Raw genomic sequence first — 17,432 nt, 5'->3', positions numbered from 1 at the left:
AGCACCAGGGCTCCTCTTGGCCTCACTGGGACGTGAGGAAGTCACTCATGCCCTCGGCTCATTAAGCTGCTGAGAAAATTGCAATTAGGCATGCACATGGAGTAGCTGGATGTCATCCTCATTTGCATGTAGGATTGCTGGATGGATGTGCAAATTTGGATTAACTTAAACTTTTTGCCAAGTGCACAGTTGGGAATACAAATAATCTGTGGGCTGCCTTAGGAAAATTGGCCATATTTGATTATTTATAGCTTCATCAATAGATCTTTTACTGCATACTCGTTTCTTTAGTACAAGTTAAAGATACTCGACTGATGTTAATCAGCGCAGCTCCATTGAGATCCTCAGAGTTTTGCTGATTTACAGCCGCTGACAGGATCACTCCATTGTAGATGGAAGTAGCCTCATAGGAGTCTCAAAAAAAAAAAAAAAAAAGACAGAAGAGAGAAAAATGGAATGACCCAGATGACTGAACATGTACGGAAATGTATTTATCTTTCCACATTTCTATCTCACTGACCTGAGTTATGAATTTTCATATCCTTTTTTTAATAGGTTTTAACAGCCCCAACTAAACGTTGATTCCATTAACTTGGAACATTGCAGAGACTTTTATTGCTCGCTTGAAAATTGCACATGGCAGACCCTGGAAATATGGGAGCCAGGACGTAAGAAGAGGGAATTTAGGAAAAATCATGTGCGCTTACAGATGTGCTTCCACAAAATTTGCCATAGTGTTGGGACGCCTCCGTGCTCCATGCCTGTCTGTCAAGATAGGGGGCCTTTTATATTGTGACATATGCCTTTGCAGTCATGACTGCTTATGTATGGACCTGATTAAAATGACACTATAGAAGTTTATTTTTATTTCTTCTTCTTCTTGTAGGGACCACCTGGTCGCCCAGGTCTTCCAGGAGCAGATGGTTTACCGGGACCACCGGGGACAATGCTTATGTTGCCTGTAAGTACAAGCGTAACTAAAAAAGCATTTAAATGAGTGGGGCTTCTTGGCTTTGCCCCTGCTTAGTGCCTGTTCTTGCAGAAGTCTCCCATCTCTTTTACACTGAGGACACATTTTTCTTGGTGTAAGAGATGGATCTGGATGGTTCCCCTTGTAACTTCACTTTTTGCAAAGTACTGTAACTTCTTCACTAGTCAAAAGCACGGGGCAGGTAGGTTAAAAATTCCAGAAGTAATGAATAAGCTTAAGTGTTTCTGACTGGGGAAAGTCATGAAGAAGCAACTGAAGACACCTCCAAAGGCCTGATTTCCAGGCAGAGCCCTCCTTCCTACAGTGAGGAACCTCTAACAGCTCTTCAAAGCAGGTGACAAAATTGTAACCACCTGAATGAACTGGTCTCTTTTGACCACCAGTGGTGAATTTGCATTGCTTTTTTTCTCCTCCATGAAGCTAGCAAGTACCGAGTCAGCCTTCTTGGTCCTGTGATGCTAAAGGAATGGTTATATTTTGTGTCTGCTTTGATCTGAGAAAACCCTAAGGAAAGCAGCTGCTGAAAATAAGTGGTTAGGTACCAAAGGGAAAGAGTCTTTAGTGAAAAACCGCAGCACTCTTGTACGGGCTCCAAATGCTAGGGCGATACTTGTGTAGGTTCCTGGCAGGGTGCCTAGGACAGCCTGGGCCAAGTGCTCTACATGGAGCTTAGCTGGCCACTACAATACATTTGTTGGCCCCTACGGTAACCGGCCTTAGGCCTTTAAATTGCCTCTCTTTGAAGCTGCTTGCCAAGTTCGCATGGTTGTATACCTAGCGCCAACCAAGCGGAGCACAGAGGTGAAATGGAGGTGAAGGAGACGTCCAAGTAGGTTCTGCAGCCTGGAGAGTCCTTCTTGCAAAACCCCAAACACACAGGCAGTTGAGGCAGGAGAAGGGTGTGTGTCTGGGAAGTGGGCTTGTAGCTGTTGGGGGTGGAAGAGGCAAAAGAAAACATTAAACTCCTTCCCTTTCAAGTTTGGGAAAATGAAACATTAATGCTCGGGTTTTTCTAAATCCTTTGTGTGCTGAAGGATCCTGGCTTGAACAATAGGCCAAACTCCATTCTTTGAAGCCCAGTACCACACTTGAGAAAAACAGCCTTTGTCCCAGGGCACACAGGCAGCTACAGCCAAATAACCTGATGCAACCCCATCTCCAGGGGTCTCCTGGCCAACAGCATCCGCATGGGGAATATCAGCCCTGTGAGAACTTTGCATTTAGTTTTGAATGGTGGTGTGTGAGGTCCTTACAGCTCAGAGCCTACAATCCCTCTTATTGTGCATTACTTTGAGCTGGCAGCATTTGCTGTGTGGGTACGGATACGGGAAACGGTCGCTTTGTGCCTGTGACCTGAGAGCGTGATGGTTAATAGAATGGTATGGAAGGACAACGATGGGGTTGGGTCAGTCATGCTGAACAGAGTTGTTTAGGAGTCAGGCTAGCGTGACAGTGGAAGGACAGTAACCCTGTTGACCTGCTTTCTCTGTCTTGTTCCCATCAGTTCCGCTTTAGTGGAGGAGGAGATGCTGGCTCTAAAGGACCTCTCGTTTCAGCCCAGGAGGCCCAAGCCCAAGCCATCCTGCAGCAGGCCAGGGTAAGTGAAGGGCGGTGGGGATGTCTCATGCAGTAGGTGCCTGAGGAGGATCACAATAAATGTGTCAGAGGAGATGTCTTCATAGTTGCACCATCCATGGTGGTGTTGGTGGTAACAGCCTCTCGTCTGAGATGGAATTGCTTGTGTGGCTTGAGGTGATGACATCTGGATGACTTGGCCTTTTACTAATGGCCAGCAATAGCCCAGCCCGAGAACCACGGGTTGAAATTGCTTCCAGCCCTTGGACCAGGACTTCTGCTGGTGCCAGTAGACATAGACCTGCTGGCTTCAGTAGTGGTTGCTGGTCATGCTGACAGTTTTGGAGGTCTATATGAACAGTTGTGGTATGTGCTGTAGGGGCCTCCTTTCGTTATTTTGGTTTTTTGTTTTTTTTCCAGTAAATCGTAATAATTACCTATATGTCACAGATGTAAGCTGTTCCCAGCTTCACAGATCTCAACAGGCGGCCTGAAATTTTTGTTAATGTATTTATTTGGAAATATATAACTATCCATGCAGCCTTCTTTGCTTCAGATATTGATTGATGATCAAATAATCCCTGGTGGTGTTAATTATGTGAAACCAGATTGGCCACGCACGTTCCCAGTACAACTCCTGTTCCCTGACTCGATGAGCATCTTAGTCTATAAGGCTTCGTACTCATCTCTTCAAAATACAATTTAATTTCTAGCCAGCACAGCTTTGAAATTTTTCTTCCGTGAGTGCTTGTGTGAAGTTAGATTTGATCATTGCTACGTTAAAAGCAGAGGCGCGAAAAGCACAATTACGGCAGAAGGGAATGTGTGAGGACCCCACAAGTGCCCTCCTGCTGTGTTTGCCCCAGTCTTGCCCAGCAGGGACCACATTCGGGCTGTAAGCGCACCCTTGCAGTAAAGGGGGAAATACAAGGTAATTTTGGGAGGCAATTTGCAAAGGGGACATTGCTCCTCTCCCTGCCCAATGCGGTCACACAGGGCCGGAGCTCAGGTGTGCTTCTCAGCCCACATCTGTCTGCAGCTGGAGTTTGTGGTTGGGATGTCACCAGCCTGTTATTCGGGGCTGTTGGCGATCGCTTTAGCACAGACTTTTTGGGCCGATATGATGAAATAAGCTAAAAAGCACTTTATTTCACCCTGGAATGATAAAAAGGTCCATTGGGGTCTCCACCCAGCTGGGTGGCATTTGCCCCTTTTGGCTTTATAACGAGGGTTTTGGCAATTTCGGTTTCCATCCAACTCCCCTTTTACAAAGGAGTTTGATTTTATATGTATTCAGGTAGAGTACAGGGCCCTGATGCCACCAGCCACTGCATTTTCCTGTCCATTAACCTTGCTCTGAGAATAATATTGGTGGATTATGTTTCTGGTGTTACCTTGTCAGTCTTAATTTCAAGGCCGCCTACAGTTTTTCCATCAGCATTTTATTTTGCAGGGAAATAGGGGTTTTGACCAGATGAACATTTCATGAGAAGCATCTGCTTTCTCAGACTCTCTGCTTTTGTTCTTTTTTTTCCGGCCTGTTGAAAATTGTGACTGTCACGAAAAAAAAAAACAAAGAACCTCCCTCCCCTCACTCGAAGTCCCTTTTCTCTGTTTTTTAAATTTCCAGTTTGGAGGAAAAGATTTAAAAAACAAAGAAATCCTGGGTGACTTTCGGGCTGTGGATGAAAAGCTGAATGTTCCCATAAAGGAAAAAATACATTTATTTTTTAACTTCAACCTGCTGTCAGACAATTTCAGCTCAAAACCATTGATACCAAAGCAAAAAGGGAAATAAATAACGTTTTTTTATGGGGAAGTTACAGGATATGGTAGGAATGGATAAGGAGTCCCGCGAGGTGGGAGGGTATCTCCCACTATTGGGGTTTTTTTTTTTTGTTATCATTGTTGTTAATTGCATTATTAGGTTGATTTATTCCCTTAAAATTTGGCTTTCATTAGACACCGAACATTGTCCCAGCCGGCAGTGTTTCAGAGCATCTCCCTTTTAATGGGGTGTTGTAAAAAGATGCCACATAATCTAGCATTTGTGCAATATTTATGCCATTCCAAGTGCAATCACGGGTAGATTTTAATTACTGGAGTACACAGATAATTACAACTCTCTTAAAGTGTTGAATTGTCACGAGGGAACAAATTGTCCAAGTGATGTTTTAAAGTGTGGACCAGCCCCATTACCCACCATGGAAATTACTGACTTGATGCATGGTTACATGACTCCTTAATTATTGAGCTGAAAGCTCCCGGTTGCAAATAGAATTGTCTGTTTGTAGGATATTGAATAGTAACCAAAAGAAGGGAAAAAAATTCCTCCAAAGTTGAACTTACAGGATTGTAAAGAATAGAATCCTCCTAAATAGAACTGGGATCGTGTAGCCTCCTCAGGCAAAGTTTTGTCATTTACTTTCAATAATTTATTGCCAAAAGTGTCTGGTTTATTGTGTCCATACGTGATGATGGAAAAGAGGATCCGACCTGCAGAGGCGGATTCTCATCTGGTTTAAATGCAGGTGACTCCTCACCCCTCCATCTGCCCAGGGCTTAGGCCAGGCGTGTCTATAAGTGTCTCTCGGTGTCTATACAGGGGTTTTGTGGTTCAAGGGGAGACCTTATCGTGGCCTTCCAGTCCCTGAAGGGGCTCCAGGAAAGCTGGGGAGGGGCTGTTTGCAAGGGCATGTGGCAATAGGACGAGGGGCGATGGTTTAAACTAGAGCAGGGCAGGTTTAGATTAGACATGAGGAAGAAGTTCTTCACACTGAGGGTGGTGAGACACTGGCCCAGGTTGCCCAGAGAGGGGGTGGAGGCCCCGTCCCTGGGGACATTCAGGACCTGGCTGGATGAGGCTCTGAGCGACCTGATCTAGTTACAGATGTCCCTGCTGACTGCAGGGGGTTGGACTAGGTGGCCTTTAGAGGTCCTTTCCAGCCCAACACATTCTATGATTCTGTGTGCACGGTGCAGAGCGGGTGTAGGTGGGGAAGATGCCTATGGGCAGGTGGGGTGTAGGTCCATCTGTCCTCTCCGCAGACCCATGCACCATCCAAGGGATTTGCCCATTTGTAGATGCAGAAGAGAGTTGGTGGGGCAGCAGGTTGGATGTTCTTGGGTAAATTCACTGAGGGTATGGGCATTGCTCCAAGGATTCGTGGTTCTCGGTGTGTGGAGAGACCGTGTGGCTGGTGGCGCGATGGCTTTGGCCCGTTGCAGCAATGAAGCAGAGACACCAACTGAGCAACGTTTCTCTCTCTGTTGCAGCTGGCGCTGAGAGGACCAGCGGGTCCAATGGGTCTGACGGGGCGGCCGGGCCCCATGGTAAGTGAATGGGCAACAAGGACGGAGCAGACCCAGCTGGTGCCGGCTCCGTGGATGCGCTGGGTTACCTGCATGAATGGCACTTTCTTACCATGGTATGAATCTTCCCTCTGGCTCTCTTACGGAAAAATGTAATAAATCATGTTTTCTGTCCAAAGGGACCCCCAGGTAGTGGAGGACTAAAGGGAGAAGCTGGAGAAATGGGACCTCAGGTGAGTATGGGCAAATTGGGCGACCAGGGGGATCTGGGGCAAGCGAAGGCGTGGAGCAGCCAGTCCTGCTTTAGAGGTTGTTGTGAAGGAACGATTCAGTAACCCGCTGTCAGCTGAAAGTAGGAAGGTGTGGGAACATCTGTTTTGCATATAAATGTCCCTTCGAGCATCCAAATGCAGGCTCAAGACATAATTTTAAGCCAACAGTGTAAAATTCCGCAGGTGGTAGTCCTCTCCTGCAAAGGCATCTGCGGAGGAGTCTGTAAATACGAGATAGGTTGGAGTGTGGGGAGTTCACTAATGCTCAGGAAATTGTTCTTCCGAGCCGTAAATCCTGCATTAAGGGAAAGTTCCCGTTTTCTAATGGTGGGGGACGTGATTTGTCTCCACCGTGTGGATCTGCTCACGGGGCAAAGGCCTCCTCATGGATAAACGCGTGCAATTTCTCTCCAGAGGTGCTCAGTCCTGAGCCTTTCCTGTGTAGGTTGAACCGCGGGCTCTGCTCGAGGGGTTCAGGTCCCATTTTGTAGCCCCGGTGACCTTCACAGCCCCAGCAGTGAAGTCCGCAGGCACTGGGTCCATCTGTCGTGCCTTTAGGTGACGGCATTTCTTCCTCTCTCCTTGCCGCATCGCAGGGTCCACGAGGCATCCAGGGTCCTCCCGGTCCGGCAGGAAAACCAGGCCGCAGGGTGAGTGTCCTGGGAGCTGCTGCGCTGACGACTGCGTTAACTACAATTTCTGCTAGAAATTGTCTCTGCTGCCAAAGAATTTCTGAGCCCCAGGAAAGTTGCGCAAGAGCGGGCGGGTGGCCAGCCGGTGGCTTGTGCAGGACCTCTCCGTCCATCTGGGCAGAGGCAAATGGGGAGGAGAGTTAAAAGCTGGGTGGTGTGGGGAGAACTGCAAGCCCACGCTTCCCACTCTTTTGTCTTCTTTTTTTTTTCTTTTTTTTTTTTTTTTTTTTGGCTCTGCGACGTTGGGGTTGTAGCTGCATAAACGCTCCGGGCTGGTTTGGACAGTCCCCAAGTCTCGGGAGCGCGAGGAGGATCCAGTCCCCGGAGGGTTTTGGGAGCTGGTGTAAATGGAGCTCGCTCGCCCTGTCCGCGTCCCCGATGCTGATTTTTGTTTTACGCCATCCTCTGGCTCATCGCGATTCGGCTTGCTAAAGGAAGAAACAAAGTTGTTTCTGTGACCCACTTCTGGCTTTCTTGGGAGAAAAAAAAAAAAAAAAAGGTCTCGTTTCAACTTGCGGACGTCGTCATTAGCATATCTTAAAACCTGCTGGAAGATAATTATTTCAAATTAAAATCAATGACCATCTCCCAGCATCCCGTGTAGGGAAGAAACTTGGCTGCCATTTGTCTCACGCCCCTCATTAGCGCCAGGCTGAGCCCGGGATGCTGCTTCAGACAGAGCAGCGTTTTTCCCCTCGCCGAGGGAAGCTGCTCCCCAGCCGGCGAGTTCCCGCGAGGTACAGCTTCCCTCGGCCGCAGAGCAAAGCACAGGTGTCTCTGCCGTCCTGCCTTACCCTTGGTATCTGACTTGGCTCCGCTCTCTTGCAGGGACGAGCCGGCAGCGACGGTGCCCGGGGAATGCCAGGCCAGACGGGACCGAAGGTAACGCCGCGGATTTATGTGGTTTTTAGAAATTGCAGCCGCTTCTGAGCACGCGGGAACTGAGGGACCCTCGGCAAGAAGGAGCCCTCGTGGCTTGGAGGAGGTTGTCGAAATGGTCCAGTGTCTCCTGTGAAGTCATGAGCTCCGCGTTTGAGAGGGGGAAATCAAATACACACCTAGAAGGCAGAACAGCAATCTTTCTTTTCTTTTCCTTTGGGTTTTTTTTGATGCAACTTCTTGAAATTACTGGATCCTCTTAAGAATGAAATATGCTCCCTTGGCTGCAGTTGTAGAACAAATACTTTGGAATCCCAATTACGAAAAACAAGCATGAATAAGCGGTTGGAAACATCCTAAAATATAACTACCAAAAAAAAAAAAATAAATACCTATTAACTGGGTGAGGAAATGTAGAAGGCGTGGTGAGGAATTTTAATGCCCTGTATTTTTATTTGAGACAAAATCCCTTCATTCAGCTGTGATCTGCTGGTATTATCAAGCAAGAAAGGAGCTGTTCCACTGAAATTGAATGCAGAGAAAGTTTGCTCAGGGAATCATGTATTAGAAGGTTTAAGTACTTTATTATGTAGATACTTAAAGCCGGAATAGATGGGGGGTTTTGATACAGAGACAGGAGACTGCAAATCATTTATCCAGCAAAGTGCTTTAATGAGCGTCGACTGCCCTCAAAGGAGTGGATGCCAGGGAAGAAGGGAAAACAGAATAACGAGCAGCGCTGGAAAGGAGAAGGTTTGCCGTGCGCAGAGACAGGGCGATGCTCCAGGAGCTGCCGAAGGACAGAGCTGACGGTTGTCCTGGGTGCACCTCGGCCCTGAGCCGCTCGGCTGCAACCGACTGTCCTTTCCTTGGTAATAGGTGAAGGGTTTGTGGAAGGGAGGAGCTGGTACCATTTTCACATGCTATTAGTATGTGAAAATGCAAGTGGTTTCACCTCTTTACAGAGAAAAAGGGACTTTTCTATCTACTGGGTGGTGCCGGCTGCCTTCTGCCCTGGGCGGCAGGAGGCAGCGTCACCCATGATTTGCAAATGCCCTTGTGTCTTCTCTCTTTTTCCAAAGAGTTGAGGCTTTCGGGAAAAGGCTGTCTCTGTGCCTCCCTGTCCGCGTTTCCCCCCAGAACATAAGAACAGGGCACAAGTTTGGAGAGAAACCCTATTGCTGTGGGTCACCGTGAGCTCTCCACACACCGACCCGGAGGAGCTGCGTGGGCACGGGCGAAAGCCCTGGGAAGGCAGGTTCCTGCTCCCACCTGCTCTCAGCACTCCTGGGGTTTTGCTTTTCCTTCCTCGCACTTGAATTTCTCAATGTTGCCCATTTCCTCTGGGAGCACCCACAGACCTGGATGGGGGCCGTGAGGAGCACACTTAGGGGACATTCTCATGGCCATTTGCAGGCAGATGCTGGCAGGCGCTGCCGGTGCTCTGCCAGCCTGAGGCTGCGTGAATCTCTCAACACGGTGCCAAGCACAAATTAACACGCCCGGCCTTTTAGCAGAGCTCATTATTTTGGGCTTGGTGTCGTGCTCCCCAGAAGGACGCCCAAAGCTCTGTTTGGCCCAGAGCTGCGTTTCCAGCAGTAGGCTGGAGCTACTGGCAAAGTGTAAGAAAAGAGGGATGCTGGGAGCCAGCCTGGTCTCGGTTTGCCTTCCCAGTATCCGTAGTTTGGGGCTATATATCCCCTATCCATCGGCGGTCTCACAGCCGGCTTTGTGCAGGGTCGGGCAGGGCAGGCTGCTCTTCGCAGGGTGCCGTGGAGATGCCCCTTTCGCAGTACCCGTAAGCGTCCGTGTGAAGTCATCCAGCTTTTCCAGCTGATGACATTCCTTTTTAGGTCAAACCAGATCTGTCTTCTGACCTTGACTTCACTAAGATAGTTTCCAAAATTTATTTATATATGTGTATTTGTTTCCTTGGAGCGTCCAGCAGGGTTAAAGGGATGGATGGGATGGATGGCAGTAAAGCTCGGGGGGGTGTTTGGGGACCGGTTGGCAGGCGTGGGAATACTAATGTCCAGTTTGCTCACCAGTAGATTGTTGTTTGCAATTCCATGGAACTAAAATTAGTTAATTAGTTAATTGGACTAGAAGAACCTATCCAGAAGGGGGATGCTTTAGGTCATAGAGAAATCGCCCAGAGAAGCTCTGAAATCCGCATGGAAAAACATAAAACTGCAGGTGCTGGGGGAAGAGGGAGGAGGTAGAATGACTTTGAGCTTTTTTTCTGTTTTTAATCTATAACTTTGAAATCATTGCTGGTCTGATGGGAGGTGAAGGCTGGATGTCTAAGGGAGAAAATCAATCCCTTCTTGACACAGAAAAAAAACAAATTGGAAAGATATTCAACAGCAGGTGGAAATGGGAACTAAACTGGTTTGGTTTTTTGTTTTTTTTTTTAGGGTGACCGAGGGTTTGATGGCTTGGCTGGTTTGCCTGGTGAGAAGGGAAATAGAGTAAGTTATCGTCCGCTTGTCTTCTGGCCACCGTCTGTAATGAAACCTCGGCAGGAGGAGGTGACCGGGAGGTGCTGGGAGGAGGGCAGCTACTGCTGGGGACGAGCCCCAATTAGGAGAGGGCGGCAGTGTCCTGTACGAGCGTGCAGGATGTCACAGCATCCCTCCCAGGCACAGCATTCGCATCCCGGGAAGCTGCCAGGATCCTTCTGGGATCGCCTGAAATGGGAAAGAGGGAGGAAAAAAAAATCACTTTAATAAAATGCAGACTGAAAAATAAAGCAAGAAGCAAAACTTGCTTTTAGACAGCGCGGTGCTGGATGGAAATTGCCAAAAACATAATGGGATCCTTCTCTTTGCTTTATAATTAAACAATGGGGAAAAAAAATGCAAGAAGCTGGTTATTTTGGCAGGCTGTTCATGCCTCCCCTCCCTGGAGAGTGCAGCCATTGCTGTGGAAAGCAGGGGAGTGTTTGAACAGCGGAGATTGCATCGTGATTACAAGCTACGCAGGAAAGGGAAGAGGGTGCCTGAGAGAGATGCTTAATCAGCCAGAAATGGAATGGCATGCCTTGGGTAGAGTAATAACTGTGTGCAGAGCCCCAGTTCCTCCCCTGAAGGAGCTACAGCGCCTGCTCGGTTCCCAGACCCTGCCGAAGTGGCACCAGTAAATCCCGTGAGCTCTAGGAAGTGGCACCAGTAAATCCCGTGAGCTCTAGGAAGTGGCACCAGTAAATCCCGTGAGCTCTAGCCCCTGGAGGACGTTGGTCTGTCAGTGCTGGAGCCCACGCGTGGCCCTGAGCAGGTAGAGGGGGGCCGCTGCTTCAGAGAGCTCAGAGACGGGACCCCTGAGGGTACGGAGACCGTCAGCACACGGTGCAGACAGGAAAATCAAGCCCGTTACTCGGTTTATCAACGTTACCCGATGTTTTCCGTTGCCGGAGCCTGCCTGCCTTCTCTGAAGCTTTCTCTGCCTTTCCTTCATAGGGTGAGCCAGGCCCCCACGGACCCCCGGGGGCACCCGGAGAGGATGGGGAGAGGGTAAGTCTGGATCCGGCAGTGCTTTGAATTCATAACCAACTCCTAAAAACAAGAAGCAGATGCAATGTCAGCCAGAGACGTGGCAAGCGCAGCCAGGGCATGAGCGCCGGCATGTCGTCTGCTGCCCGTCCTTGTGTCCCGGGGATGCTGCGGGTGGCCCTGGCGAGAGGGAAGGAGAGCAAGGAAGTGGCAGTAAAAGTGGAAAGAAGAATTTGGTTTTAAAGATCTGGTCAGAAAACTCAGTTTTTGTTAACAGAAAGAAAGAAAAAAAAAAAAAAAACAAACACAAGAAACATGTTTGTCCTCCAGGTGAGCAAACTGTCACTTCTAGTTTTCTAACATCCAGGAAATTGCGGCAAGGCTTGGGGAATAGAAATTCCAGACAATCGTGGGAATCAAAGATTGAATTGTTCACTTCTCCTTCCACACTGTTTAGTCAATAGTCGAAGGCCTTTAGCAGAGCTCAAAGTGATTACAGGTCTAGAAGGGCTGGTTTAAGAGGAGAGATTGAAAATGCTGAATGCTGAGGAGCGTGGGGTTTAATCGGAGGAGCGAGTATGGATTTCCCAGGCTCTAACTTCCCTTCCACGATGTTTGCTTTCCACCTTTGGCTGTTTGTTTCCTCTGTAAAGCACAGATAATAACACCTTCTTCACCACGAGGTTGTGAGGATTAATTAGTTGAGGCTGTAAAATGCTTTGAAGTTGAGAAGACCGAACCTGCGTCCTGCGGGGGAAGAGTGGGTGTCGGGAGAGCTCTAATCCTAAAGAGAAAAAGAAACCATTCGAGGTGTGCAGGGAGAGAAGCTCGGAGGGCATAACTGGGAAGAAGAGCATGAATTTTATCAGCAGAAAAGGAGGGTTTACAAGGGCTGGCTGCTGGGATTGATTTACTAAGAGGGAGCCTCAGGTTTTGGGTGATTTAAGAGCAACTCAGGGGACGCACCGTCTGATTCTCCCATGGGATGAGTGGGGGCATCAGATGGGAGTGGAGGGACAAAAAATTACCTCTCTCCTGCCTCTGGTTGATCTGAGGAGCCCTAATTTGGCTAAATCACGTTCCCAGGGCAGCGCTCCCATGCTGGCTTGCCATTCTGTTTGGTACTAAATCTTGTGGTTATTGACTCCCATGCCCTGAATTGTTTCTACAATATCTTGTCTATTAGCAAAATCCATCTTTATAAACATCGACATGAATTATGAAGTATCCTTACAGCATTTCTAATCCTCGGTAAATTCTGCACACGCAGTATTAGTCTCCGGGTTTATGAGGTCTTCCTTATGCACGGCTACCCCTTTATTACTCCAGGGAAGCTGGTTTTCTGTGCGATTATTATTTAACAAGAATGAAACACCTGTGATGTGACTGAAATATAACTGGTTTGTTCTGTCTCTTTTGCTGCTCCTCTCTGCGCCTTTGCCGCTGAGCAGGGAGATGATGGAGAAGTTGGACCCAGAGGTCTACCTGGAGAACCTGTGAGTATCTCCTCCTTCGGCTTGACGTAGCACAGCGCTGCTTTGGTCAAGGTCTTGCTACGATAATGGTGGTTTAGGGGTCCCGTGGGGCAGCTCTGCTGGTGCTGAACAAGACCCCTGAGGTCCTGCAGGAACTGAGCTTCTCTTGCTTGACACCCATGTGAGCGGTTTAGAGAGTTCTCTTTGCTGTAAAAACTCTGTTTTGCGTTATTTTCCACTAAGATGGCTACCAAGAAGAGAACACGCTTTCTGTGGGGTTTATTTTGTTTGGTCTATTTTTTGTATTACCTTTTTCTAATGAGCAAAATCCTGATTGATTTTGATTGCTCCCTGGCTAACGTTTGAAATTTAAACTCTATAATTTTAAATAGAAAGCTTGGCTTAGATTGGTCTCGTGCCTTTCCTGCATGTATCCTTCTTCCTGATGTGTTATTTAGGATTCGGGTAAGTAGGCAGGGGTAGAAATTATGCACGGTAAACATATGTGAAATACAGTTTTCGTGGGCGTTCCTAGCAAACTCTAGTGAGAAAGGGTTTTGTCTGCTACCGCGGGTAATGGCGGCAGTTAGCCATGCAGCTGCCTTGCCCGTACCCTTAATTTTGTGCAGCGTGAGTGATGCCATTTAAATCTTGGGGTGAAATCCTGGCAGGGTTGAGCTCGAGGGGGACTTTTAGCCCTGATGTGGGGTCAATATTATGTTCATAGTGCACAAAACTTCATAAACCTGCAGAGTGTGTCAATGTTTGGGCCCCCACATGCCACTGACGCCGGAGCAGCTGAACCAGGGCTGGCGGAGGAAGGAGTTCTAGCATCAGTCAGGTTAAGAGGAGATGCTAGTGGTGCTGGACAAAATTCTCTAGACCAACCCAAAGGAATGCTTTGAGGGAGTATGCCACTGAAAAGAAACAGTTGGGTTGTCAATTTGAGATTCTGAAAGCATTTTTTTCCCCCAATACCGGGTATTTTATTGGCCATGGTAAACTCTGCTTCCCGCCGGCTGTAGATTTTTGTGCGTAGCGCAGTTGTTGGCTGCTTATTTCGTCCAAAATGCATTTCCTTTGTTATGAAAAGAACATTAACTATCTGTCATTCACCATCGGCTTTGCTTTCACGGTGTCTTATTTTGTTGTTCTGAGGCCCGGTGTGGTGGCCTGAGAGTAATTGATGAGAACTGTTGGACACCCTTCATGATGGAAAGAGAAGGGTTGGCATTTACGGACTCACTGGAACTAAATTATAGACGAGATGTCTGATTAACTTCTGGGAGAGATTAATCAACTCAGCTATCTCCGTAGCACAAGTCTAAGCAATAGCTTATGGGTTATTAACTTCTTAAAAGCATTTATGTGCTCAGGTAACACAAAGTAACAAAGGAGGAACTTAAATGAGGATAATGCACTCAGGGAAGTTTGTTTTTATTTCTGCAACATGAGTAAAACTATCTGCGATGGCCAGAGTAAAGGTTTAAATTGCATTACAGGAAAGTTTTTGTCATAAATATATACACAGTAAATCTGCACGTTTGTCTTTTTCTCTGCCCTGAGCCAAAAGAGGGTCTTTCTAAGTTTCATGGTAACTGAAAATAGTGTCAGGACTTCAAAATTTGCTTCTCTTCATCCTGCTCCGTTTCCTTCCAGTTCCCATCGCCGGCTGATGGGCTTTAGCGTGTGGAGGTCCCTGGTGGCTGGGACAGACCACTTGGTCGATGCATCCATTTTTTGCTGCAAACTGCGTTTTTTGCAGTCTCCGCAGTCTCCCAAGATCAAACACTTCCTTAATGTCTGCGATTTTATCCTGTAACATTTCATTTTAATCCCTCCGGCCTCTCTGCATCATAAAAAGGGAAGTATAATATTTGGGCAGACACATAAAGCTGCCCATCAATCAAGAACGATTTTCCTCTGTGACAGTGAACGAGCACCACCCTTGTAAATACCCAGAGTTCCCAAATTTAAGAGAGGGCCTGTATTTATAAGGTGAGCTTTCGGATCTGCAGCGGAGCGCACACAAGACCCCGTCCCTTTCCTTTCACCACAAACCCCCCTGGGGGGGCGAGGCAGAGGAAGGAGGTGCTGGGGGGCGATTTGCAAAGCTTCCTAGTGAGTGAACACAATTCTCCTGCCGTGTCCCGGCTTATTCGATGGGATGCTCCAATCCCACCCATTTCCCTGAAGATGATGCGAGGTTAAACCTGGTGAGAAAGCTAGAAATGGAAAGAAAGCACCGGGATACCAGGAGTCCTCGCTGGTTAAGGTTTAAGAGTCAAATGCCTTTGAAAACGTACATTTATGCTGCAGGCTGAAAACCTTTTCCCGCCTTGCTGAGTTGTGTAGATTGTCAATAATAAAAGTTAAATCTGGAGAGATTTTGAAATGCTAACCCTAACGATCCGTCAGCAGTATCAGGTCATTCTTCATAATTCTCCCCGGCTAGAATGACTTGGCTGCAAAGTGTTTTGCATCATAGTGTGCATTACAGGGTAATCCAGGGATATGATCAAATTAATAAAAAAAAAAAGTTGGTTTAAGTGGGCCTCCTTCCAAGCCAAAGAACAAATGTCTGCACCGATATTATTTATCTTTGTAATTCAAGGGCGTGTGCACACAGAATTTCTCTTACTGGTTTGTAAACCTAGAAAAGCTGCTGCTGTTGCAAAACCAGCAAGGTCATGGCCGTGCCAGCCCCGACGCTTCCCCGGGCTGAGCGATGCTCGGCCGGGCACAAGCTCACCCCGGTCCACACTCACAGCAGCACTGGGGGGGACTGGGAACACTAATCCCATTTGTTTTCCCCCAACAGGGACCCCGAGGACTGTTGGGACCGAAGGGGCCGCCAGGACCCCCAGGGCCACCGGTGAGTTCCTGGGGCTGCTGCCCTTCTCGGGCAGGAGGCTGAGCTTTCCGGGCACAATAGCCTGGCCCCATTAGTCATTCAAACAGATAGTACAGCTGCATAATGTTGTACATCTGTGCAATGAAAGCAAGCGGTGTTCAAAAAAAGTTATGGCTCAAAGTGCAGATTCTCCCCCATTTTCAGTGGCGTCACGTCCATTTAAGGCAGCTCAAGATTTGGCCCACCTGAGTAAATATTAATGCCTCGCTCAGGCTGAAAGGGAAGAATGAGAGTTATTAACACAGCGGCTTTGCTATTAACTTTTGCCTGAGGGCTGGTGAGACTTTAAAGCAGTTTGTTCATATTTCGGGTGAAAGCCAAGGAAAGAACATGCCATTTTTTATTCGGGAGACAGTCACCTTACCTGTCGTGTGCTGCTGGAAGTGCTGATGCAAGGGCTCTCTCTGTAAATCACTGCAGCTCGCTGAAGCCCCAGAACTTAAAAAACGAAACTCGGGCTGCTGCTAGAGCTCAAAGGGTCAGCATTTAATAGTGAAACCCTTAAGCCCTACTTGGACGCAGAGACATCTCCCCTGTGAGCTCCTAGTCCTGCTGAATTTAATGAGGGCTTAGGATCTGCTCCAAAACTGTCTCATCTCCCGTGAGCGTGCCGTCACACCCAGGTACCTTACGCTGCCCCAGAGCAAAGCGGTGACAGGGGAACCCCCAGCGGGACATCTTCAGTGGACCATGTGCCATGTCACCCCCTTAACGAAGATGCTCAGGGTGTCTTTGACCCCGGTTGCCTTTTGTGGTCAAATCCTCATCTTGGCACGAGGCGGTGCAGCCCCGTTGGCTTCACCCGCTGCCTTGTGGAACGATGCAGTTATGTCCCAAGCGAGGTCTTTTGGCCAATTTTTCCCTTTAATTGACTACTCCATGCTGTCGGAGGGATCGGCCGCGGTACTTAGCCAGGATTTGCTCGACCTGGTGCTGATTCTGCCTCGCAGGCAGGTTAAACCAGTGGGGAAAACGCTGAAATGACTTTTTAAAGTGTAAACTGGAGTCGTGGAATTGGCTGCTTTACCAAACACCTTTTAGAAAATTGTTCCCTTTCCATAAGGTCCAAAGGGCCTCCTGATGTTTTGTTGCATTTATGGTGGTTTCGCTGCTTTTGTGGTGCAAAATAACGAGATATTTTCTTAAATCCTTTCTCAGGGTGTGGCTGGTATGGATGGACAAACAGGTCCCAAGGGGAATGTGGTAAGTTTTCAGTGCAAATTTCACCGACAGTTCAGAGATTATATAGAATCATAGAATGGTTCAGGTTGGAAGGGACCTTAAAGATCACCTAATTCCAACCCCTCGGTAAAAAGTACCGTATTAAATTAGATTTGCTAATCACTTTTCAGCCTGGTCTAGATTCCTATCAGAGCCTGTGAAAACCACAAAGGGTATCTTCCTACAGCAAATGGATGTTAATTTATTATAATTTCTGATGGAATTACGCGTTATTTCCCCATGAAAGATCAAAAATTTTTCACCGAGATGTGTGTTGTTCTAATGAACATCAAAATATAGTAATTTAACTGAGTGGGGGAAAAAAAAAAAAAGTCTTTATGTGCCTCATCTTTTGTATTAATTGGAGGAAATGGACTCCCTGCAGAAGAGCCTGCGCGCAGCCGGGTAGCGTTAAAGCCCTGCTCAGCCCCCTGGGGCTGCACGTCCATGCAGGGAAGCGAGTGTGCCCTGAAATAACTTCACCCCTCCCTATCCCACCGGGGAGAGAAGCTGTTTCCCTCTCCCAGGAGCTCTTGGTTCCCGGTGGGAGGATGGAGAGGGTGCGGACATGCGGCGAGAGGGCAGGAGCGGCGGTGCCCGAGGAAGCTCC

The 17,432-nt window shown here is 47.9% G+C and overlaps 1 protein-coding gene across 3 annotated transcripts in view; it reads left to right on the top strand.

Moving 5' to 3' along the window:
* Positions 1 to 17,432, top strand: part of COL5A1 (collagen type V alpha 1 chain) — a 160,680-nt gene that overhangs the window by 91,446 nt on the left and 51,802 nt on the right. For all 3 annotated transcript variants that reach the window (XM_074608283.1, XM_074608282.1, XM_074608281.1), the window contains exons 12-22: positions 887 to 961; positions 2,496 to 2,588; positions 5,843 to 5,899; positions 6,058 to 6,111; positions 6,747 to 6,800; positions 7,671 to 7,724; positions 10,139 to 10,192; positions 11,180 to 11,233; positions 12,664 to 12,708; positions 15,509 to 15,562; positions 16,760 to 16,804. In XM_074608283.1, coding sequence (XP_074464384.1) covers positions 887 to 961; positions 2,496 to 2,588; positions 5,843 to 5,899; positions 6,058 to 6,111; positions 6,747 to 6,800; positions 7,671 to 7,724; positions 10,139 to 10,192; positions 11,180 to 11,233; positions 12,664 to 12,708; positions 15,509 to 15,562; positions 16,760 to 16,804 — 639 coding nt within the window. The remainder of the gene's footprint in view (positions 1 to 886; positions 962 to 2,495; positions 2,589 to 5,842; positions 5,900 to 6,057; positions 6,112 to 6,746; positions 6,801 to 7,670; positions 7,725 to 10,138; positions 10,193 to 11,179; positions 11,234 to 12,663; positions 12,709 to 15,508; positions 15,563 to 16,759; positions 16,805 to 17,432) is intronic.

Source organism: Larus michahellis, chromosome 15 (genome assembly GCF_964199755.1).
Source record: "Larus michahellis chromosome 15, bLarMic1.1, whole genome shotgun sequence".
Classification (NCBI taxonomy): Eukaryota; Metazoa; Chordata; class Aves; order Charadriiformes; family Laridae; genus Larus; species Larus michahellis.
The sequence above is the reverse complement of the archived record's forward strand: the minus strand, read 5'-3'. Positions and strand labels throughout refer to the sequence as shown.